General features: G+C 45.4%; 1 protein-coding gene across 1 annotated transcript in view; it reads right to left on the minus strand.

The window, feature by feature from the left end:
• Window positions 1–24,934, minus strand: part of acss3 (acyl-CoA synthetase short chain family member 3) — a 63,190-nt gene that overhangs the window by 36,096 nt on the left and 2,160 nt on the right. Inside the window, exons 2-3 of the mRNA XM_033038215.1 lie at window positions 23,739–23,883; window positions 1,739–1,927 (exon numbers count right to left, since the gene is read on the minus strand). Of these exons, the coding sequence (XP_032894106.1) occupies window positions 1,739–1,927; window positions 23,739–23,883 (334 nt within the window). The remainder of the gene's footprint in view (window positions 1–1,738; window positions 1,928–23,738; window positions 23,884–24,934) is intronic.

Genomic DNA, 24,934 nt, shown 5'->3' on the forward strand with positions numbered 1-24,934 from the left:
TCCATCACCAAATTTCAAAGCAAGGATCTCGTGGGCGTCATAATCATCGTGACTGAAACCATCTGCTCTTTGCCTCTGCTACTTCCCTCACTTCTACTGTCAAACCTCTAAGAATTCCCCCTTATCGTTAAACTGTGACTCCAGAACAAGGGGTCACAGTTTAAGGATAAGGGGGAAATCTTTTAGGACCGAGATGAGGAAAACATTTTTCACACAGAGAGTGGTGAATCTCTGGAACTCTCTGCCACAGAAGGTAGTTGAGGCCAGTTCATTGGCTATATTTAAGAGGGAGTTAGATGTGGCCCTTGTGGCTAAAGGGATCAGGGGGTATGGCGAGAAGGCAGGTACAGGATACTGAGTTGGATGATCAGCCATGATCATATTGAATGGCGGTGCAGGCTCGAAGGACCGAATGGCCTACTCCTGCACCTATTTTCTATGTTTCTAATACCTGCAGTGCTGTTATCCACCTATGTTTCTCTTGTTTCTGCTCCCTTTCCCCTTGTACTATCTCCACTCACTCTAATTGTCTATTTGCACCAACTCCCTAACCATAGTTGCAATAATCTGCTGAGCTCCTTTAAAGACAAAGAAATGCAGAACAATGAAGTCTTGGCTAACGATGATGTAACCTCCTCCATTCCTTTTCACTGAAAAATGCTTGAACATATGCCAGCTTCCAAAATTAGCTGGAACTCTGGACTTCTTCCATCAAGAGAGTTAGTGCTTTAGGTCAATGCTTCATGTTGTCTGAAAATGGAGTAATGGGGTTGAGAGGGAAAGATAGATCTTCCATGATTGAATGGCAGAGTAGACTTGATGGAACAAATGGCCTTATTTTACTCCGAGAAATTATGGACTTATGACTAAAAAGACTTCACAGTCCTGTCCATCTCCAAAAAAAAAACTTTGAACCATGCATCAACACCATTACTAATGCTGCCTATTTCCATCTCAACTTCATCACCCGACTTTGACAATCATCAAATCATGTGCTGCTGCTGAAGCTTTCATCCATGACTGCATTTTCTCTAGAGTTAACTAAAGCAGGGTTCCGACCTGAATCGTCACCCATCCTTTTCCCCCCAGAGCCTGACGCACTGATTTACTCCAGCACTTTGTGTCTATTTTTGGTTTAAACCAGCATCTGCAGTTCTTTGTTTCTATATTCTTGATCTGCCACCCTTAGTTACTCATCATAAACAAGGTGAATTCCCAACCACAGCACATTCACTCATCTAAATACTGCTTGTTTACAGCTGTTGACTTACAGTGCATTGGCTACCTGTTTTAAATTCTAACTGTTCTCCTATTCTCCCATGGTTTCACCCTTTCTGTCTCTATATTGCCCTCTGAACACTCCTGTGAGCTAAACCAGTGTTTAATCATTCCACCACTTTCAATCAGCTGTCAAGATCGCAAGCTCTGGGACCACCTCCGTAAATCCCACTGCTTCTCAAACTCCCTGCTTCCTTTGTAATCATTTACCATAATATCTTATTTTGTGACAATGAAAAATTGTTTCACATCACGTCTCTGAAGTAACTTGCTACATAGGTCCATATCTTCAGATATTAGACACTACAGCATTTTTTTGTTCATCTTCAATGTAAAGTAGATCTGCAGTTCCTTCCGACACGTTAGGTCCATGTTAGCTCGGATTGCAATTCCAAGCTCATGCATACAGTATGTGCTGCATTGATTGTCCAACATTGTTCTATTTTATGATGCACATTACCTTAGCATGGTCCACGCGGGTAGCAAGCTCTTTTGATGCAAAGCCGCCAAATATCAGACTGTGCGTGGCTCCAATTCTGGCACAGGCCAGCATCGTGTACATTGCCTGAGGGATCATTGGCATATAAATGACAACTCGATCACCCTTCTGTACTCCATGTTTGACCAGGACACCGGCCAACCTGGAAACCTATCAAAATAAAAGATGCTTTAAAAACTGAACACCCAACATTCACTTTCAGGATGAAATGAAATTTGCTTTGGTGTTAAAATAATACATTTTATTTTAATTTCAAACAATGCAGAATTAATCCGACAGCCATATATTCTCAGGTATCGTAAATGGAATTGAACAATAGAAAAATGTCATACTGGAGTAACTCAGTGGGTCAGACAGCTACCTCTGAAGAACATGGATAGGTTATGTATTGGGTCTGGACCCTTTCTCTAGAGATGCTACATGACCCGCTGAGGTACTCCAGCACTTCATATCGCTTTTTGTAAACCGGCATCTGTAGTTACTATTTCCACAATAGAGGAATGCCAAGGGTCATACCAAATCATCTGGTAACTGCATTCAAACATAGCAAACAAGCCTGCTCAATCTTAACTTCAACTCTTTGAAAAATCCAAATCATCCATATTTGAATGCAGGATAGTGAAAATATTCACAGCTCATTTTGCAAGTGGATATATCAAAGAGATTATAGTGCTTGGATCAATGTATCAGAGAATATCAGGACATCAAACACTTGCTCCCGGGCTAAAGATTGTCCAGATCAAAATGACATACATTTTCTTAATCTGTAAGAAAACAGCATAATCTTGAAATCTTTTAGTTAATTTCCAGTTTAAGAATTAATCGACAAGAATTGCATTTTAAATAGCCTGCATGACCAGTAGTTGAGGTGAAATGGATAAATACATTTAAGGAGGAAGGAAAAGAAAGATAAGCTGATCGATCTAAATGAGGCCAGGATCGGGGTAGTGGGTGGTGAGCAGAGGCAGCTCATGTGGACCACAAACACCACCTTGTGCCAGAAACACATGTAACTGTAAAACGCTGCAAATGCACATGGATGGTCTGAAGCAGCAAGTAGGGATCCACGGAACAGAGAGTGTCAGCTTGGGAAATGAAGACTTGGAGGAACTTTGAGTACTGAAGAAGAGAGGAGAAGATTCAGGTGGAAAACTAAAAAGCTATAAATCAGAAGTTGGAACCTGGCTTCAAATCCTCACACATTTTATTTAATGAGGGGGGCAGGGGGGGAAAGCAATGATTCAACGATTCCTTTGTTGTCACGTGTACCAGGTACAGTGATATACATTTTAGTGCATACAACATCAACAAGACTATCCCCGTACATAAGCACAATACCCCAGTTAGCACAGAATGTACAGACCATCCCCTGAGTCCGTATGCAAGAGGTGCCATTTTTGCTGCAGCTGGCCACAGAGGCCCATTGCAGCCATCATGCTGTCGTCCCACCAACCGATGTCCCTCTCCGCGCCTCTTCCTCTTCAGCCCTTGTTTCCCGGGGACCTCCTCCCGCAGCTGACCTTGAGGGCGCGGAAGGTGAGACCCCCTGGTTCTTCTTACCCTTTGTCCAGCAACTGCTGCCGTCTTCACAAACTGTCCGTTCACAGAAGCTAGACAGCTCATTCTAAATGAGCTGTCCAGCTACCGCCTTCATTTTAATAGCTGTTTTAGGTGCAATTAGCTTGGTTTTTCTTGCTCTGTGAATGCTGGCAAATTAACGAAAGTCAATGCTCCCCCCTCCCCCCCCCCCACACCCTCCTCCCCTCCGCTCCCCAGGCACCTTCCCCTGCAACCATATAAGGTCTGATTATCTGTCTTCAGGAACCTAGTTCCAGTTTTAGAATTCCCTCTTCCGGTAATAAACTACGGCTATTCATCTTATCTCTGCCCCTCACGATTTTATAAACCTCTATACACTCCGCACAACCCTCAATGCTGCAGGGACAATAGATGCAGCCTCTCCTTACATCTCAAACACTCCGTTTCAATGATACCAAAACTCCTGTACCAATACCCTGACCAATGAAGGCAAGCATTCCAAAAGTACCTTTCACCACCCTGTTTACCGGCGTCACCACTTTCATGAAACTATGCATCTGCCTCCCTTGGTATCTCTGTATTACAACACTACCCAGTAGTTTATGTGAAAATTTAGTGTTTATACAACACCTCAGATTTATCTCCATTCCTTGGCCTTTGGCCCAGTTTGATCAAGATCCAATTGGAATTTGAGATAAGCTTCTTCACTGTCCACGACCAAGAAAGCACAACTATTGCAGCAACAACCAAGAAAGCATACCAACACCTCTACTTCCTTACAAGGCTTAGGCCAAGCATTGCCTTGAAGGCCAGTTTTACTTCCACGCTATCCATGGGTGACCTAAACCTAGTATTACCGGTAGTGTTCCAGGCTGCACCTCCTTCCCATTGTGCAGTGCTGCTTTATAAAAATAAATCTTCAATCAAATGTTCTCTCACCATTCAGAGAGAATAATCTCAGCTTTTGCTTCTACTCGTGCATAAAATACCTAATTCCTGAGACCATACTAAATCTTGTCTGCACTCATTCCAAGCCTTCCTGCAGTAAAGTAATCAGAACAGGACATAATATTCGGGTTGCAGCCACAATAATGTGCAGCAGCGGCTCAACTAAACCTCCTTATTTTGGTTCTCTACATCGCTATGTACATTATTGATAATGCAATATGACTTTTTAAACAACTTTTCAATTTGTCCAGACACCGTCAAAGATTTGTGCAAATAGTTCCCAGTTCTCTCTCTCCTTTTTTTGAAATGCTTCTACAGATTCTTGCAACTTTAAGTTGACTCATTTTACCGACAATAGCATCATAGACAGAGCTAGACAGCTTGGAAATAGCCCCTTCGGACCAACTTGTTCATGCCGACCAAGATGGCATTCTGGGCTAAAGAAGTGGTGGCGCTGTGTAACGGCTGCGGCTCGCCTGCAGTCTGTCTGTCTTTACTTTTTTGTTGTTGTTTTTTTTGTCTTGTTTTAGTCAAATTTTAGTTATTAGGTTGTGTTATGTGTGGTGGGGGGGGCTGAAACATGGTTTTCTGTCTCTCCCTTCGGGGGAATGCGACTCTTTCTGTCGTATCCCCCTTCTCTGCCTCCGTCTGCACTGAGACCTAATGGCGGAGCTGGCGGCCTCCAACTGCGACCGACCTTGAGGCTCTGGAAGCAGAGCCAGCCAGGTCTTACCAACGCAGGGCTGGCAGAATTCGGAGCTGTGGCGGCGTTCCGGCGTTCCAGTGGCAGCGGCACGGCTCGTGGCTGAGACGGCGCTCCGGTGAGGGCGGCCCGGCTCGTGGCTGAGGCGGTGCTCCAGTGGCTGAGGCGGCGTTCCGGCGGCGCCGACGCGGGCCAGTGGACGACGTCGTCGGGAACTCGCAGGTCACAGGCTGGTGCCTGTTTTCCGGAGCTCCCGCGGCAACAGCTGCGTCCGCTGGACTGGAGGGCGGCAGCTTCGACCATCCAGGGCCGCGGAGCTTGAACCAGCCCGTTCGCGGAGTTTGGTTGAGCCGCGGGACTGACTACCATCGCCCGGTGGGGTAACAACATATCGCCTCAGCGCAGAGGGAGAATGAGGAGGGAAGAGACAGTAACTTTAAGACTTTTGCCTCCATCACAGTGAGGAGGTGCCTGGTGAACTCACTGTGGTGGATGTTAATTTGTGTTTATTGTGTGTTTTGTTGTTTATTATTATATGTATGGCTGCAGGCAACGACATTTTGTTCAGACCGAAAGGTCTAAATGACAAATAAAGGATCTAATCTAATCTAATCCCATTTGCCTACATTCGGCACATTTCCCTCAAAACCCTTCCTATCCATATATCTGTCCAAATGTCTTTTGAAAGTTAGAATTGTATGTGTTTGCGTCGCTTCCTTTGACAGCTTGTTTCAGATACAGATACAATTTCCCCCGAGCTCCCTGTTAAATCTCTCCCTTTCACATTAAGTCTGTGCTCTCTAGGTTTAGAATCCTTTACCCTGGGATAAAGATGGTGTGCTCACATTATCCATGCCCATCAAGACTGTGTACACTTCGATAAGATCACCGTTCAGTCGACTATACTTGAAAAACCTCCCAGCCTATTAAACCATTCCTTATAACTCAAGCCTGCAAATGCCGGTAACATACTGGTAAATTTCATCTGCACTCTTTCCAATTCCATGATATTCTTCCTACAGTATTAAGTACAAAGACTCCGGTAAAACAGAAGTCAAATGGCCAACAAGGGAAAACAGCAGCCACGCTGGAGTCATCAACTCACAAAGGAAGAAGGTTCAGGTTGGTGGAATCAATCATCCCAATCTCAAGCTATCACTCCTGCTGTTACTCACAATAAAGCCCGAGGCCCAGCTATCTTCAGTTCCTTCATCAATGACTTGTTTTCCAACAATGTATCCAAAGTAAACATGATCGTTGATGGTTTCACAATGTTAAAATTAACTCATTACTCTTGGCAAATACAGTAGGCCAAGCATGAGTGCAGCAAGACCCAAATAATGTTCTAACGTGGCCAAGTCACATTTATACCACAGAGTTACCGGGCAATGATCATATCCAACAAGACAGAATCTGAAGAAGAGTCTCGAACCGAAACGTCACCCATTCCTTTTCTCCAGAGATGCTGCCTTACCCACTGAGTTACTCCAGCTTTTTGTGTCTGCAGTCCCTTCCTACAGTCTAATTAGTTATCCTTAACATTCAATAGAATTACCACCGATGCCCTAAGGGGGTCCCCATTTGCAACATAAATACCCTAGCTACAAGAGATTGGCTATTCTGTGGTAAGTTGCTCACAACATGACACCCCAAAGCATTTCCACTGTCACCAAGGTGCAGGTTAGGAGTGTGATGGAATACTCTTCAACATCCTGGGCAAAAGGTTCTAATTTCTACCTTATCCATACCTCTGCATTTCATATACTTCTATCCCATCTCCCCACAACCTCCAGCATGCCAGAGGAAACAATCCAAGTCTGTCTAACCACTCCCTGTAGCTAATTCCCACTAATCCAGACAGAACTCTGGGAAACCTCCTCTGTACCCTTTCCAAAGCCGCTGCATCATGACTTTCTGACTCTTATTCTCAATGTCCTGATCTATGAAAGCAAACTTACCATATGCTTTCATAACCACGATATCGACTTGTGTTGCCACTGTCAGGGAGTAATCTTGGATCCCAAGGTACATTTGTGTATCAATACTCTTATGGGTCATGCCATTAATTATATATTTTCCCCTTACACTTGACCTCCCAAAGTGCCACAGAGGGGAAGATCACCAGCCTATAATTCCATGGATTCTCTCTATTTCCCTTGTTAAATAAAGGAACAACATTAACTCCTCTCCAGTCTAAACTACATTGTAGTTTGCCTTACTCCAGGTTAGTACCTTCCCGCAGGGTCCAGCCTTCGCCCTATTCAAAATAATTTAAAAACTTATATAGTTGTGATCACTATCTACAAAATGTTCTTCCTCTGAAACACCAGCCATCTGTTCAGGATCATTTCCCAACACGATCTTGGGGTGGCCGGTTGCATAGCCCCATAGAGTGTGGCCCCCGGTGATTCCTGCTCCCTCGCTTGGTGGCCATTCATCTACTTCCTGCCTAAACTTAGGTGTGACCATATCACTGCAACTCATATCAATGACACTCACGCACACACACACATAATTCTGAGGTCCGTCCGTAAGGAGCTGCAGCTGGCTGCAGATGTAGTTCTCAGGCCACTGGCAATCTCCCCGACTTCCAACACCCTGCAGGAGGTGCATTCCACTGTCCCACCTGCCACATCTATGGTACCTATGGTGTAGGTGTCGTAGAGGATCTGAACACACTTATTGCAGGATTGTGTACATTGAAAAAACATTCAGTTCCATACAGTTTTACCCCAAAAAAATCGTGGCATTATCTCCTGCTCAACCTTCATACTGAACCCTCTTGAGCCAAAGCCTCAGTACTAGACTTATCCTCAAACACAGCACTGCATCTCAACATGTATAGGAAAGAACTGCAGATGCTGGTTTAAATCGAAGATAGACACAAAATGCTGGAGTAACTCAGCGGGACAGGCAGCTTCTCTGGAGAGAAGGAATGGGTGACGTTTTGGGTCGAGACCTTATTCAGTCTCTGTTACTCCAGCATATTGTGTCTAACTTCATCTCAACACATCCTCTCTCCCAACACTGCCGCTCTCAATAAGCTGCTCCACAAACCTTTCCCTTCCTTATATTGGCTGCTTTGCATCTTCCTGAGCCAAACAAATATCCTTTCTAAATGACCCTCATTCCCTTGAAAAAAACTCAGAAACAGCTCTTTCTCTCAACTCTCCTGCCAAGTTTTCATAAATGGTTTCTCTCCTCTCCAAATGGCTGCTCGCCAACTCCCACCTCAAATTTCTTGATTATTTTCAAGAAGCTCAAATCCATTTCAGACAAAGTAGCCTGCTTTATTGGCACCCCATCAATTATGCTATCCAGTCCTTCCCATCACCATAACACACAATGTGCAGCATCTACAGTAGTTATTTACACAGGATAATCAACAATGCCTCCCAAGCCAGTGTGTGCTTTTAGCAAGCCTGCATGTGAGAACACCATCACATGCAGCTTCCACTCAATGATGCTAACCGATATTTCTGAGTTGAAATCCTGGAACTCCCTGCCCAACAGCGAAGTCAATGTGTAAGAAGGGACTGCAGATGCTGGTTTAAACCAAAGATTAACACAAAAATCTGGAGTAACTCAGCGGGACAGGCAGCATCTCTGGAGAGAAGGAATGGGCCCATTCCTCCAGCTTTTTGTGTCCAGCAGAGTGAATGCACTTTCAACAGGCCTGCAGTGAATTAAGAGGATGTCGGACACCCCCACCTTCTCAAGGCCAAGTACCTCTGAGAACCTTGGCACGAGTGCCCAGATCCCACAAAAATGACACAGAAAGAAAATCATGAGATGTAAATCAGATAAGACTATACGCAAAAGATTTTCTAATGTGGATTTAGCGGCAGTTTGGCTATTGAAGGATGATTAAAATACCAATAAAAGTTTTAATTATTAATTAAACCACCAACATTTAAAATGATTGTAAGTTATCTTGTGCAACCATGCTATTAGTTAAAGATTAACAAATGTGAAGTGCAAAGCTGATGCTCATATGAGAAACACACTGGCCTGCATGGGAAAACGAGCTTTGTTCCCACAAACTCACTTTGTGCAAGGCATCGTCTGGTTATTATAAACTGTTAAACTGACAGATGAGGACAGAAGTAGGCCAGCAGAAAGTTGGGAAATACAATAAACTGTAAGGAAGATAATGATGGACCTCCAATCAATTTAAACAAACTGGTGAAATGAGCCAACACGTGGAAGGGGACAGATGCTCGTCCCAAATACGTCAGGGTTTGTTGGTTAATTGGCTTTTGTAAATTGCCGCTAGTGTGTAGGATAATAAAGTGGGATAACATAGAACTGGTGTACGGGTACACAATGGTCTGTATGGACTCGGTGGGTCGAAGGGTCTGTTTCCATGCTGTATCTCAACTAAACTAAACTCAGTACAATAGGTAGAGCAAAGGAGAAGATACAGAGTGCAGAATATAGTTCTCAGCTATTCTAGACAAGTCCAATGTCCGCAATGAGGTAGAGGTGAATCAAACATCACACTAACACAGAAGCCTGTAATTACCAATTTAGTGAGTTATTAAAATTAATTATTAGCATCAACTGCCATCACTTTGTAACTTTGTCGGTGCCCTATACGTGGCGACTCTTTGCATACATTGTGTATGTGGTGTGCAAAGCAAAAATTGTCACTGTGACATGGATAGGACAAGTTTGGAGGGATATGGACCAAACGCAGGCAGGTGGAGCTAGTGTAGATGGGACATGTTGGCTGGTGTGGGCAAGTTGGGGCAAATGTCCCGTTTCCACACTGTATCACTCTGTGACTCCATGTCACATGTGATGATAAAGCATCAATCAATCATAGTGCAAAGATGGACAAAATCATACATTTTGGTGAGAAGAATTATTAAAAGTCTCAACAACATGAAATACATAATTCCTGTGGGAACAAAGAACCTTGATATTTATGTGGACAACCCTCTGAAGGTAGCAGTCAAAACAATTAAACAAGCATCTGGGATCCTGAGATGATTAAAAAAAAAAACAGGCAATAGGAACATTAAAATGTTACTGAATCATAATTGACCACAAGGTGAGTATTGCATCTAATGCAGAGCACTTCCCTGCAATATGGGAAAGCCCTGAACAGGAGGCAGAAAGGATGAGGCAGAATGGTCCCCGTTAATTGAATAACTATAAGTTCTCACTTAACAACAAAGCTGCTATGAAAGCTAATTAGAAATGCCAGAATAATTAAGAGTCAAGGAAAAGTAAATAAATTAAAACTGTTTTCATAGGCAGAAATGGTTGAAGGTGGCCAACAGATCAACAAGGGATGCTATCTCACTGACTCTGCATTCTACTCTGGACCACCTGGATAACAAGGACACATACATCAGGCTGTTGTTCATTGACTACAGCTTCGGAGACCCAGGTTTGATCCTGATTGGCTTGGTGTATGTGTAAAATTGTCCCTAGTGTGTGTAGGATAATGTTAATGTGCAGGGATCGCTGGTCATGGTGGACTCGGTGGGCTAAAGGGCCTGTGGGGTTTTTTCCAGTGGGCGGCGGGACTCGTGTCGCAGCGGCCTCTGCAGTCCGTCTGTCTTTTTATTATTTTTTGTCTCGTTTCAATGTAGTTTTTTTTTTTTTTGACGGGGTATGTGTGTGTGGGGGACGGGGAAACTTTTAAAATCTTTCCCCTGCACGAAGAACCCGACCTTTTCCCTGTCGGGTCTCCATTATCATTGGGGCTGAGCAACGTGGAGTGGCCTCCAGCAGGAACAACCTGGGGCTCCAGTCGCGGAGCTGCGGACCTACTCACCATCGTAGAGCTGGCCGAGTTCGGAGCAGATGGAGCTGTGGTGGCGCTCGGCTGCGACCCGACCCCCGGAGATTCGGAGGCTTACCGCAGGTCTGGTGGACAGTAATACCGGGAGCCCGCGGGTCCCTGCTGGGAGACCGCTTTTTGGGGCTTCCGCAACGGCGACTTCTCCCGCCCGAGTTGCGGGGTCGAAGAGTACCTGGAGCGGGGCCTTACATCATCGCCCCGCGCGGCTTGGAATGGCTGCGGGACTTTGCTAGTGCCCGCCGGGGGCTACAACAATAAGACCCGGAGCGTGACCTTGCATCACCCGGCGCGGCGTTAATGGCCGCGGAACAATTACCATCGCCCGCCGGGGGCTTTGATTCTGACATCGGGAGGGGAATGGGGAGCGCAGGGGAGAGATAAGTTTTTGCCTTCCATCACAGCGATGAGGAGATGCGCTGTGATGGATGTCTGTGTAAATTGTGTTGTGTCTTGGGTCTTTTTTCTTGTGTGTATGACTGCAGAAACAACATTTCATTTGAACCTCGAGGTTCAAATGACAAATAAAATTGTATTGTATTGTATTGTATTGTTTCCGCGCTGTATTTCTAAACTAAAACGAAACTATCATTCCATCCAATCCTATCAGCAAACTCCGTACTTTGCTTTGCAACAGGATAATTGGCAGACCTCAATCAGTGCAGTTCAGGAACAACATATCCACCTTGCTGACCTCAAGGCTGTGTACTTGGCCTCCTGCTCCTACACCTATGACTATGTGGCCACTATGAGAGCAGGAGGCTCCCATGCCATCTATAAATTCACCGATAACACCATTGCGGTTGGCCACATCGCCAGTGGTGAAGAGTCAGCATGAGGGAGAGAGTTAGAACTTGTGGTTGACTAGTGCTGCAACAACAACCTCTCACTCAATGTCAACAAGACCAAGGAACTATTCGTTAGCTTCAGAAAAGGGAAATCAGGAGACCACGTGCCAGTTTTCATAGGTACGTTGACAGTAGAAAGAGTTAGCAGCTTCAAATTCCAGGAGTTGACCTGTCTTGGAGTTGCCCTCGTATGACTGGTCTTGGGCCAGCAAATAGATATAATCACAAAGGAGACATGCCTGTTTAGAAGGTTAAAGAGATTCAACATGTCATTGAATGATCAAACTTCCGCAGATCAACTATAGAATGTGCCTGTGGGTATTCCAAGGCAAGGAATATTGTAGAAAAAACAGATGACCAGAGCATAGATCAGTGCTTGGGACTGTGGTGTTGTGGCCATTGAGGAAGTGCGATTGCAAGAGGGACATGACCAGCAGCTTAATGTTTTGGGGTTTTGATGTTTTTCAGATTTGTCAGATGCGATTGCGAATGAGGCAAAAGAGGTGGAGAAGTGTTGCGACTAATCAGGGAGACTGTCGCGGCTGCACTGGAGAGCACACACTGGAGGGTTCGTCTACTGAGGCGATATGAGTAGGGCTTAGAAATATCTATGGTGCAAGCACTCTAGTGGGATTGTACAGTAAGCCTCCCAATACCAAGCGGAGTATAGAGGAACAGATATGTGGACAGATCACTGAAAGATGCCAAAACAACAGGCTGGTCTCAGTGGGTGACTATTTCTCCAATATTGACTGAGACTTGCTCAGTGCCGAAGGCTTAGACAGGCTAGAATGTCTGAGGCGTATCCAAGATGTGTTTTTGAAATGGTATGTGGATAGTCCAACCTGAAAAGTGAACATACTGATTAGTACGTTTGCAGATTACACCAACATTGCTGGGGTTGCGGGCTGTGGGGAAGGCGGTCAAAGTATACAGTGGGATATAGATCTGCTGCAGAATTGGCTGGAAAAATGGCAGGTGAAGTTTAATCTGAGCAAGTGAGAGATGTTGCAGTTTGGGAGGTCAAATATATAGGGAAAATATATTATATGGCATGACCCTTAACAACATTGATGGACAGAAGGATCTTGGGGTCCAAGTGCATAACCCCCTGAAAGTGGCAACACATAGAAACATAGAAAATAGGTGCAGGAGTAGGCCATTCGTTCCTTCGAGCCAGCACCACCATTCAATGTGATCATGGCTGGCCATTCATAATCAGTATCCCATTCCTGCCTTCTCCCCATATCCCTTGATTCCACTAGCGCTAAGAGCTCTATCTAACTCTCTTTTGAATGCATCCAGTGAATCAGCCTCCACTGCCTTCTGAGGCAGAGAATTCCACACATTCAGAAATCTCTGGGTGAAAAAGAGATAGACTGGTGGTGGTGGTGAACGCAGATATGATAATGGCATTTAGGAGAATTTTGGAAAGGCATATGGTTATGCATGGAATGGATGGATATGGATTATACAAGTAGATTGACTGGTAGAGAAGCCATATGGTATGCTTGCTTCTAAAGGTCTTGTATTGAGTATAAACAGCAAGTCATGATGCAGCTTTATAGGACTTTAATTAGGTCGCATTTGGAGTATGGCATGTAGTTCTTTTCACTCCATTACAGGACAGATGTGGAGACTTGGAGAGGGTACAGAAGACATTTATCAGAATGATGCCTGGATTAGGGGTTTTAGCTACAGTGGGAAGGATGCACAGACTTGGATTGTTTTATCTATAATGTTGGAGGTTGCGGGGAGGTCTGATATCTATATACCATTAAAAGTCTCATCTTGTTTGTCTGTCTGTGATATCAAGGAACTGCGCCAAAATGGTACACAATAGCGCTATTTAATGCCCCTCCCCCACACCCCCCTCCCCCCCCCCCAACGTGGGAAGGATTGATTGCATTGGGGGAACAGGTTGCGTTGGGGAATGGGTGAGTGGTGGAATATTGCATTGGGGAAACGGGGGCCCAACGGGTCAGGGGGGTAGGGAGGGGAGAGGATTTATGGAGGGTGGGATGGAGTGACTGAGGGTAGGGGAAAGAAGAGGGAGGGGGAGGTGAAGGAGGGGAGGAAGTGAGGGGATAGAAGAGGGAGGGTGAAGAGGAGGGGCAGGGAGTGTTGGGGGATGAGGGGAAATGAGCTGCGCCTGCACAGTTGGGGGCTATGGGTGAGTGGTGGAATATTGCGTTGGGCGAATGCGTTACGTTGGGGGGGGGCGGGTGATAGGGGTGATTAGCTCCGGGAGAGCGCCTGTCTAAGGGGTGAGTGCCGAGGCCGCGTTCGGAGACTAGCCCTCCCATGTGACACCGCCCCCCTCCCCCTCCCCCCCCCCCTCCCCGGATGGAAAAATCAAACGGTAGATTTAATCGCTTTATGGTAAGAGGGCCAAAGTTTAAAGAAGATTTGCATGGCAAGTTGTTTTTTATAAAGATGGTGGAGCATGCATGGAATGTGCTGCGGGTGGTGGTGGTTGAAGCAGATATGACAATGCCATTTAGGATAATTTTAGAAAGGCATAACATATGGATGGATATGGATCATGCGCAGGCAGATAAGTGTTGGTCTTGACATGTTTGGCACAGACATTGTGGGCCACTGTACTGTTGTGGGCCTGCTGTACTGTTCTGTTCTAATGTATGCTGACTAGTTGCCACATGTCCTGGTATGGCAATTTCAACACAAAGGGACGCAAGAAGCCCCAGCGAGTGGATGCTACAGGCCTCCTCCATCTGCATGAAGCACTGTCTCAAGACAGCAGCATCTATCATCAAGGATCCACACTGGCTGGGTCATGCTTCCTTCTCACTGCACGCATCAGGTTGGAAGTACAAAAGCCCAAGGTTGCACGCCACCAGCTTCAGGAACAGCTACTTTTGTACAACTATCTCGATTTTACACCAATCTGCACAACCCTAATCCCAGCTCAACAACGGAATGCTCCAGACTACCTCTTGCACTATCATAGACTTGTTCTTAATTCTCAAATTGCGTTTTTTACTGATGGCTTGTTTTGGTGTACATTCTTTGTTTCTTTTACTGTTTTGCTGAATATTGTTCAATTGCTGTGCGATTTATGATTTTGTGTGTTGCCTGAGTGTGTGCCTTTTATCCGAAAGCCTTGGGACCAGACACTTCTCGGATTTCGGAATTTTTCGGATTTCGGAATGGAAGATTTTTAGCGTAGATTAGGTAGGTAGCGCGGGCGGCTTGAAAAGTCTGGAGTGGCTGCCTCCTCCCCGGAGACCGGGGAATCATTGTAAATCATTGCTTAAATGTTAGTCAGTTAGTTTGGAGAGATTTTATGTGGTGGGGGGGGGTGAAGGGGGAAACTTTAATTCTTAGTCCCCTACCTGGTCGGAGAGGCGGGGAGCGGGCAATGCCTTACCGGGTCACCGTGCAGTAAGCTCCGGAGCGCTGTGGCCGCCGACTCCCAACATCGCGGACCTGGGGGCTGCGGGCGTCCGGCCGCGGGCGGCGCCGGTTGGAGCTCCGACCCCGGCAACTCTGCCCCTGGCTGCGCGGCACTCCAAATCCAGCGCGGCCCGCGGCCGGACGCCCGCAGCCCCAGCTCCGCGATGTTGGGAGTCGCCGGTCACAGCGCTGTGATACCAGCTGGGAGCGGGCAATGCCTTACCTGGTCGCCGTGCGGTAAGCTCCGGAGCGCTGTGGCTGCCGACTCCCAACGTCGCGGAGCTGGGGCTGCGGGCGTCCGGCCGCGGACCGCGCTGGATTTGGAGCGCTGCGCAGCCAGGGGTAGAGTTCCCGGGGTCGGAGCTACAACCGGCGCCGCCCGCGGCCGGACACCCACAGCCCCAGCTCCGCGATGTTGGGAGTCGGCGGCCACAGCGCTCCGGAGCTTACTGCACGGCGACCCGGTAAGGCATTGCCCGCTCCCCGCCTCTCCGACCAGGTAGGGGACTAAGAATTAAAGTTTCCCCCCCCCCCCCCCTTCACATTCCAAACTAACTGACTAACATTTAAGCAATGATTTACAGATGTTTAAGTGTCTCCCCGGTCTGCGGGGAGGAGGCAGCCGCTACAGTAGTACAGACCTGGGTTGACCGTGGGTCGTTTCGGGTCAAGTTTGGCGCCAAACGCGAGCTTTGGTGTGCAGACGACATCCTGGAAAAAATGTCCGGTTTTCGGAGCTTTTTGGTTTCCGGAATTTCGGATAAAAGGTTGTGCACCTGTACCTGCACCTCACATATATGTAAACTCATCTTGACTTGTGTTAAATGCAATGTGGCAGACAGATTACATTCACAATCATTAGGTTATTCATTCTAATGAGAATTTAAAAAATAGATTGTTTTAAAAGAACAATTTTTTTAATTGTTGGCATTCGGATAGATTTTAAACAAGAATTACTAAAATAAATTTGAATGCAGGTAAAACAAGTTCCTTGGATTACCACTCCCATGGAAATAGTCTGACTGCAGGGTTTTGACATCTACAACACTTTCTCTGACCTTGGCCTTCTTATCTCAGGAAGCATATATTTACTTTGTGCAATAAACATTACTAGATTAATTCCTGGAAAGGTAAGGCAGGCTGGTGCTGGACTTGCGTCTTTCAGATCTCACAGGCTGTCCAAGCAACACAATCTGCTGCACGGGACAAGAAAAGCCCTGGGCCAAGGCTGATGAACTGGGAATTGGTCCCCTGCTGGAGCAGTATGTCATATATCAAGCTGGATTAAACTAGTGGGAGAAGATTTTGATTGTTTCAGGGCAATTTTAAGGCTTTTATTGGGGTTTGCCAAATGTGGACGTCGACAGCCCTTAAAACGGACCAGATGTGGACAAGTAGGCAATTTAGTAGCAGGGCAGGGGTCAAGTGAAGGGGTCAAAATGGAGCTTGCTCTTGCTGCTGTAAATGTCAGCGTACATCACTTGTCAGGTGACATTGTTGACAGGTGACAGGTGGAGCGCAGAAGGTTAAGGGGGGACTTGATAGAGGTTTTTAAAATGATGAGAGGGATAGACAGAGTTGACGTGGAAAAGCTTTTCCCACTGAGAGTAGGGAAGTTTCAAACAAGGGGACATGACTTGAGAATTAAGGGACTGAAGTTTAGGGGTAACATGAGAGGGAACTTCTTTACTCAGAGAGTGGTAGCTGTGTGGAATGAGCTTCCAGTGAAGGTGGTGGAGGCAGGTTCGTTTTTATCATTTAAAAATAAATTGGATAGTTATATGGATGGGAAAGGAATGGAGGGTTATGGTCTGAGCGCAGGTATACAGGACTAGGAGAGATTATGTGTTCGGCACGGACTAGAAGCGTCGAGATGGCCTGTTTCCGTGCTGTAATTGTTATATGGTTATATGGTTATTGAAGCAGGAGGGGAAAGTAGCTACAGCTGGCACAGATAAGTGAGATGTAAAACAACAGATCCTCTGCTGTACTCAGTGCCCTGAACCGCAATATTTTAATCAATCTTCCTCCACAATACACTCCTCCACCAGGGGACCCATACACGTTTAGTTTAGTTTAGTTTAGAGATACAGCGTGGAAAAAGGTCCTTCAGCCCACTGAGTCCGCGCCGGCCAGTGATCCTCGCACATTAACACTATCCTGCACACACTAGGGACATTTACACTTATACCAACCCAATTAACCTACAAACCTGTATGCCTCTGTGGGAGGAAACCGAAAACCTCGGATGAAAGCCCACGCGGTCACAGGAAGAATGTACAAACTCCGTACAGACAGCACCCGTAGTCAGGATTGAACCCGGGTCACCGGCGCTGTAAGGCAGCAACTCTACCACTGCTCCACCGTACTGCTCCATTCACACGCATGGGTGAACATGGTACGTCGTACCATTCCCCTCAGAATAAAAGGACGTACCCATACATACGACACTATCTGAAGCATTGGAGACATTTATAGAAATAAATTACTGAATACCTCCACCTGCAGGGACAAACAATTTCCATCAGACACGTGGCACAGAAGAATATCCAAAGTGGTTCATAATTCATCAAAATCAAAATAAATTTTGAAATACCAAACAAAGGAAATGCTCTCAGCCCCCTTTCCATCAACTACACAAGGAGAATCACAAGTCCTATCACACAAATGTATTAAATTCACTCCAAATAGGGAAGGAACATTGAGGAGACACACGGGGAAAGCCAGAAAGAGCACAAAAAGATAACGAGAGAGTAATTAATCTAATATTCCCATTATTAAACCTTATTGTTGTCCTCTTCCCTCAGTAGATACGCAAGAAACAAAGGAGAAACTGAGAAAAACAGTGATACAGGGCAACATTCCCCTTTTTATAAGAGAGGGCTATTCTTGCAAGTCCAATATTTCTTCATTACTTGTGCTTGTATCATTATAGTCATCCTGAGGTACAGCATAGGATGAGGGAAATTGGATGTTGATGGAGAAAATTAACCAGGTAGGACCTGGTACTGGGTCAAAGAATGTTAGAGAGGCTACAGACATCGATGGGAAGGGGCATGATGATGCGAGAAGTAAAGAATAGTGTCAAGAAAGAAATAAGTTCCATAGGACAACTAAGGCTGAAACAATAGGTCTACTTGCTAATCAAGATGAGAGCCCATGGTATTAGAGAGAAGATACTAGCATGGATAGAAAGTTGACTGAATGTAGGTATGTTGCAAAACGTACCTGAAGCGTCGCTGAAAATCTGTCCCAGCCCGTGTGCGTGATTTTGGCGCCGTTTAGAGGGGGGCGGGTTTAAAACGCGATTTTCCCTAGGCTGTTCAAATCGAGGTTTTTCAGCCTAGTTAATTATTAACGAAAAATCGCTGGAAGATTCCCTCGCTTGAGCTACTATTAGTTTTAAGGGCTTTATTTAATTGTTATAGTAGGTTAAAAATTAACCTCTAAACCCCCGACCGCCAACAACGGGCCAGATCTCATACAGGGGAATACGGAAGGTAGGCTGTTTATTTTTACGTTAAAAGGGGCTTCTTAAGATCCCTTTATACAAAGTTTAATGTTGCGAGTAGCTAATTTTGGGCCCATTATATACCGCAGTATGTTTCTGGGCATTTGAGGGTACAAATCTACCGCAATGTGAACGTTCTAAACCAGCGCGTTCACAGGATCCCACTAGAAAGCTGATTTAAATGGACTTTAATTTACAGCAATTAAACACTAAATTCCTTCCATTTGGCCTATAAATTAATGTAAATGAGATTTAAAAATCATGTTTTATTGTGAATTATTTGTGAATATTATTTGGACACTTAGGCTATTTAAAAATGTTAATCATTTATTAAGAAATGGATAGATGTTTAGATCTAGTAATTGAAGTTTGGAATTAGGTACAATTAGGTAACTAACTAATTATATGCTTTAATTTCAGGTCATCCAAGTAAGATTATTTTTCCTCACCCTCAACAACTTTACATTTGACTCCTCCCATTTCCTCCAAACACAAGGCGTAGCTATGGGCACACGCATGGGCCTCAGCTACGCCTGCCTCTTTGTCGGGTACGTTGAACAATCCTTGTTCGAGACGTACCAGGGCCCCATCCCCGACCTCTACCTCCGTTACATTGACGACTGCTTTGGGGCCACCTCCTGCACCTACACACAACTGACTGACTTCATCCACTTCACTACCAACTTCCATCCGGCACTCCAATACACCTGGACGATTTCCGACACTTCCCTACCATTCCTTGACCTCACCATCTCCATCGCAGGGGACAGACTCCTGACCGACATACATTACAAACCCACTGACTCACATGGCTATCTGGACTACACGTCTTCCCACCCTGCCCCCTGTAAAGACTCCATCCCCTACTCCCAATTCCTCCGCCTACGCCGCATCTGTTCCCAGGATGAGACATTCCACACCAGGGCATCGGAAATGTCCTCGTTCTTCAGGGAACGGGGATTCCACTCCGCCACCATAGATGAGGCTCACACCAGGGTCTCATCCATACCCCGTAACACTGCTCTCTCTCCCCATCCCCGCACTCGCAACAAGGGCAGAGTCCCTCTGGTCCTCACCTTTCACCCCACTAGCCGCCAAATACAACACATAATCCTCCGCCATTTCCGCCACCTCCAACGTGACCCCACCACTCGCCACATCTTCCCATCTCCCCCCATGTCTGCCTTCCGCAAAGACCGCTCCCACCGCAACTCCCTCGTCAATTCTTCCCTTCCCTCCCGCACCACCCCCTCCCCGGGCACTTTCCGTTGCAACCGCAAGAAATGCAACACCGCAATAACCTACCTGAACTCCCGGTGGCTCAGCACTTCAACTCCCCCTCCCATTCCCAATCCGACCTCTCTGTCCTGGGTCTCCTCCATTGCCAGAGTGAGCAACAGCGGAAATTGGAGGAACAGCACCTCATATTCCGTCTGGGGACCTTGCGTCCGTATGGCATTAACATTGAATTCTCCCAATTTTGCTAGCCCTTGCTGTCTCCTCCCCTTCCTTAACCCTCTAGCTGTCTCCTCCCACCCTCCCATCCGCCTGCCCTCGGGCTCCTCCCCCTCCTCCCCTTTTCCTTCTTTCTCCCACCCCCCATCAGTCTGAAGAAGGGTTTTGGCCCGAAACGTCGCCTATTTCCTTCGCTCCATAGATGCTGCTGCACCCGCTGAGTTTCCCCAGCAATTTTGTGTACCTAAGATTATTTTATATTTGTTTCAGAATGCTTCAATCTATGATAACTGAAAATTTCATTCAGTTCTCTTAGTTTTTAAGAAAGTTATGGGCTTTTGACTGTCCACGATCACAGCTTTTTTGTTATGTCCATAGAAAATCAATAGGGAACAAGATGCTAATTTCCGAGTATGAAAATGACCATAACTTTTTAAATACTTGAGAATATGAAAGTGAATTAGGTGTCAAATTAAACTTATTTTTATGCTTTATCTGATGGGATAAATTGCAGACTTGATTTTTAAAATCTCAAAATGTTGTAACATTGCTACTGAATGGTAGGCAAAGAGTGGGAATAAAGGTGGAGCTTATTCTGGTTGGCTGCCAGTGACTAGTGGGGTTCCTCAGTGGTCTGTGTTGAGTCCGCTGCTCTTTATGTTATCTATCAATGATTTGAACGATGGAATTGATGGCTTTGTGGCTAGGTTTGATGAGGAAATTGACAGGTTCGATTAGTAAGAGTGTCAAAGGTTATGGGAAGAAGGCAGGAGAATGGGGTTGCTAGGGAAAGATAGATCAGCCATGATTGAATGGCGGAGTAGACTCGACAGGCCGAATGGCCTAATTCTGTATGAGCTTATGAACTACCAGGACATGCCTGCTTGTGGACTTTGGAGAGAAGATAGGAGAGGGTTGGGTATGGTTGGGACATGCATGAGGCTGTGAAAGGAAGATCTCAGGAGGAAATAAAGTCAGTGACAGCCTGGGATATAATGCCCTGAAGTTCAGTGGTGGGGTCAGTGGAGCGGGGGAGGTGCGAGAACTAGCATACAGCCCCGGAGGTCGAGGTCATTTGGCCAAACAACAACAGCAAAGTCCACGTCAGCAAGTTTGATCGCAAACTAGTTTGAAAGACTAGTTTGAAAGAGTGCTGCAAATTCAGAGCGGGTCAGTTAGTGATACGAGTGGAATGGAATAATTAATACCAGCAGGTTCTGAAGAATAGATCTTGAGAGCGCACAAGATTAGAGGGAGGAGTCCAAGTGCAATGGGTATTCCAAAGATGGGATAAGGGGTTTACAGCCTGAGGTGACGATTTCTGCCCTAAGAAATAAATAGAGAGGCAAAGACGGCAGAAAAAGAGCTTGGTGTAATTTTGGACATAGATGTCCGAGATTGGGACATTGAGAGGTGAAGCTGAGGCCTCCGTCCAGGACAGATTATTTTGGATACGAGAGTAGATTTTCCTTAGGTGTAGAAAGGATCCGCAGATGTTGGTTTACACCGAAGATAGGCACAAAGTGCTGGCGTAACTAAACAGGTCAGGTAGCATCCCCTTACACCTATTATCAATGTTAATGGGTCGTAGGCAGGACTACTAACACTGCTGGGGTAAAGTTAGCCAAGTGCCCTCCAACAGCACGACTCAGAACCCTTGTTAGATAATTTATTAATATAATGTGAAATACAGTACTACAATTAATCGGCCTAAGATATTACAAGAGAACACAATATGATAAGGACTACCAGATGCTAAAATCGTGCAAAGAACAGAAACCATTGGAGCATCTCAGTGGGTCAGCCAATATCTCAGATGATTGACAGGTGACATTTCAAGAATAGGGCCCCCAGACAGATTGTATTGGGGCGGGGGGGGGGGGGGGGGGGGGGGGGGGGGGGAGCTGAAAAGGAAGTGGGGTCAGGACAGGTGACAAGTGGATGTAGGTGGGAAATGTTGATTTGCAGATGGGTGTAGTAATGCTACAGGTTAATAGAACACAAATGGGTGACAAAAGGGGACAAAATAAGTCAAAAAGGAGCTAAGGTGACAGAGGGTATCAAATAAGGAAAGAAGAGTGAAATAGAAGTGAAATGTAAAGCCCAAGGGAGAGGTATGGTGGAAGGGGGATATGGGGGGAGATAGTAAGAGAAACGGGTGCGCACCAGGGTAGGGTGCTCCACAGAACAGTGGTGAACAAATGAGGAATGTTATCTAGAATTAGACAATTAATTGTCCATACCATTGGGCTGTAAGCTATCCAAGTAGGGAGAGGGATGGGGCTCGCATTACATCCCCTGCGGTTATATGGGAACGTACCTGGAGAGAGGGCGGTTTTGGTGGTAAGGAGTGAGTAGAGCAAAAAGTTGCAGTGAGAGCAGTCTCTGCAGAAAGCGGATAGGGGTGAAGATGGGAAGATGTGACGTGATATAATCACGTTGCAAAGGGTAGAAATGTCAGAGAATGATGTATTGGATGCGGAGGCTGGTGGGGTGAAAAGCAAGGACCAGGTGAGCTCTATCCTTGTTTCGTCTGGGGGAGGGGGGAGTGAGAGCAGAACTGTCGGGCACACAGGTGAGGGACCCATCCACAAAAACATGGAGGAAACCATGTTTACTAAACAAATGGGGATATCTTGGGTATCCTACAGTGAAAAGCCTTATCTTGGGAGTAGGTGTAGCAGAGACGGAGAAATTGAGAGTCAGAGATGGTGTCCTTGCAAGAGGCAGGGTGGAGGGAGATGTGGTCAAAATAACTGTACGAGTTGGTGGGTTTACAGTAGATTCCTGTTGTTCATCAGCCCCCCGTGATGGAGGCAGAGAGATGGAGAAAGAGAAGAGAGTTGCCAGACATAGTCCAGGGAAATTGAGAGCTGGGTGGTAAAGTTAATGAAATGAACGAGTTCTACACGGATGCAGGAGGCAGCCCTGATGCCATTGTTGGCATAGTGGGGAAAGAGCTAGGGAACGGTGCCTGTGTATGTTTGGAACAAGAACTGTTTGAACAAGGATCATTGCAGGGAAGATGCATTAATAAAAAATAGGAGCCCTGAATGGATCACAGCCATTATGAAAATCAAAATGGCAGTTTTGCAAAGGAACGATGGACAGATTTGATCAACTTGTGCAGATGGAGGCTAACGCCAGGATGAGTTGGGTCTGAAATCAGAGTTGTAACTATTTATATGGGGGTTAAAATTAAAAGTTACAATTTGTGCAATACTATGAAGAGTATAAAACCTGCAACACACTATATTGTATTTCAATATATTTTGGAACATTTCTGATCACAATCATATATCAAATATCTTTTATAGCTTCTTGTAATGTCATACATTATCTTATTTGTAGTATTTTACATTATTTTAGCAGTAATATAACAGGCGTTGTACATGTAATGACTGTTTGGATGGTGGGAAATGTGCCTGACAGAATTATCAAAAAACTGCCCAAATATTTTAGATACAGAATAAAATTTAAATGAAAGTAAATGAATAAGTTTTTTAATTGTTTGCGCGGGTAATGTGACTTGTTGCAGAAATATCACAGTAGGACTGTTTTCCTACCCCCACGATCGCACACAAACACAAAGGTATGTGGTTTTAACAAAGTTTTGAAAATAATTCCAATCTGTACTGCTCGGCAGGTCCAAGCCTGCTTTACCCCAGGCCATGTATGTGTAGCATCAAAGTACAATGAAGTTTAATTCAGTGAGAAGTCAGCATTACCTGTTCCAAAGCTTCTCTGTAAGTAATGGATTGCACAGTCTTAGTAACTGGGCTGTCATAAATTATGGCATTTTGGTCACCTCGTCCATTTTCAACGTGACGATCTAGCGCATTATAGCAGACGTTAAGTTCACCATCAACAAACCTGAAATATACAGCAGAAAGGCAAGCTTTAGGAGGCATTATTTAAAGCATGGTCAATAGGGTAATTCAGGGTCTCTGTCTCACTGCATAGAAGATACAAATGAAGGAAGTCTCTACTAGTCCTACTCATTCTTAATATTCCCCTCTGTACAAAGCTCTCTCCTGCATTGCAATCTGTATGAAAACAGCTTGAGGGACAATAATAACATCGTTCAAGTCCTACTTTTCTGCAATCCCAACGAAAACACGACTGATTAGACTTAAATATTGGCGTGAGAATGCTTTGAATTCTCTGGATGCACTGGCATACGGAATCAATGTAGATCAAGAGTGGGGGGAGGCACGTTTACAGGTGATTTAGTGTAGTGTCGGAAACAAGCATCCATAATCTAGGCTGGATTACTGTAACGCACTCTATTTTGGAGTTGCTCGTTCTTCACTGGCTCGTCTCCAGTTGGTTCAGAATGCTGCTGCTCGCCTTTTAACTGGAACTCGAAAGAGGGAGCACATAACACCAATTCTGGCCTCCCTCCACTGGCTCCCGGTGCACTCTCGAGTTCATTTTAAAATTCTGTTATTTGTTTTTAAATCTCTGAATGGGCTCGCCCCGCCTTACCTCTCTGAGCTGCTCCACCCATACACTCCTGCCCGGTCCCTCAGGTCAGCTGATCAGCTGCTCCTGGAGGTACCGAGGTCTAAGTGGAAGCTCAGAGGGGATAGAGCCTTCTCTGTTGCTGCTCCGGCACTCTGGAACGCTCTGCCGTTGCACGTCAGACAGGCCCCCTCACTGTCCATCTTCAAAGCCAGTGTTAAAACACATTTATACTCCCTGGCTTTTGACCATGCATGAGACTTTGCTCCTGTTTTTAGTGTTTTTAATATTTCTTTATTTTGAATATCTTTACTTACTCCATCTTTTAATTGTTATTATTGGTGTGTATTGACTTTTTTGTCAATGATTAGTGATGTACAGCACTTTGTTGCAACTATGATTGTTTTTAAAGTGCTCTATAAATAAAATTATTATTATTATTATTATAAGCAATGGCTAA

This window comes from Amblyraja radiata, chromosome 19 (assembly GCF_010909765.2).
Source record: "Amblyraja radiata isolate CabotCenter1 chromosome 19, sAmbRad1.1.pri, whole genome shotgun sequence".
Classification (NCBI taxonomy): Eukaryota; Metazoa; Chordata; class Chondrichthyes; order Rajiformes; family Rajidae; genus Amblyraja; species Amblyraja radiata.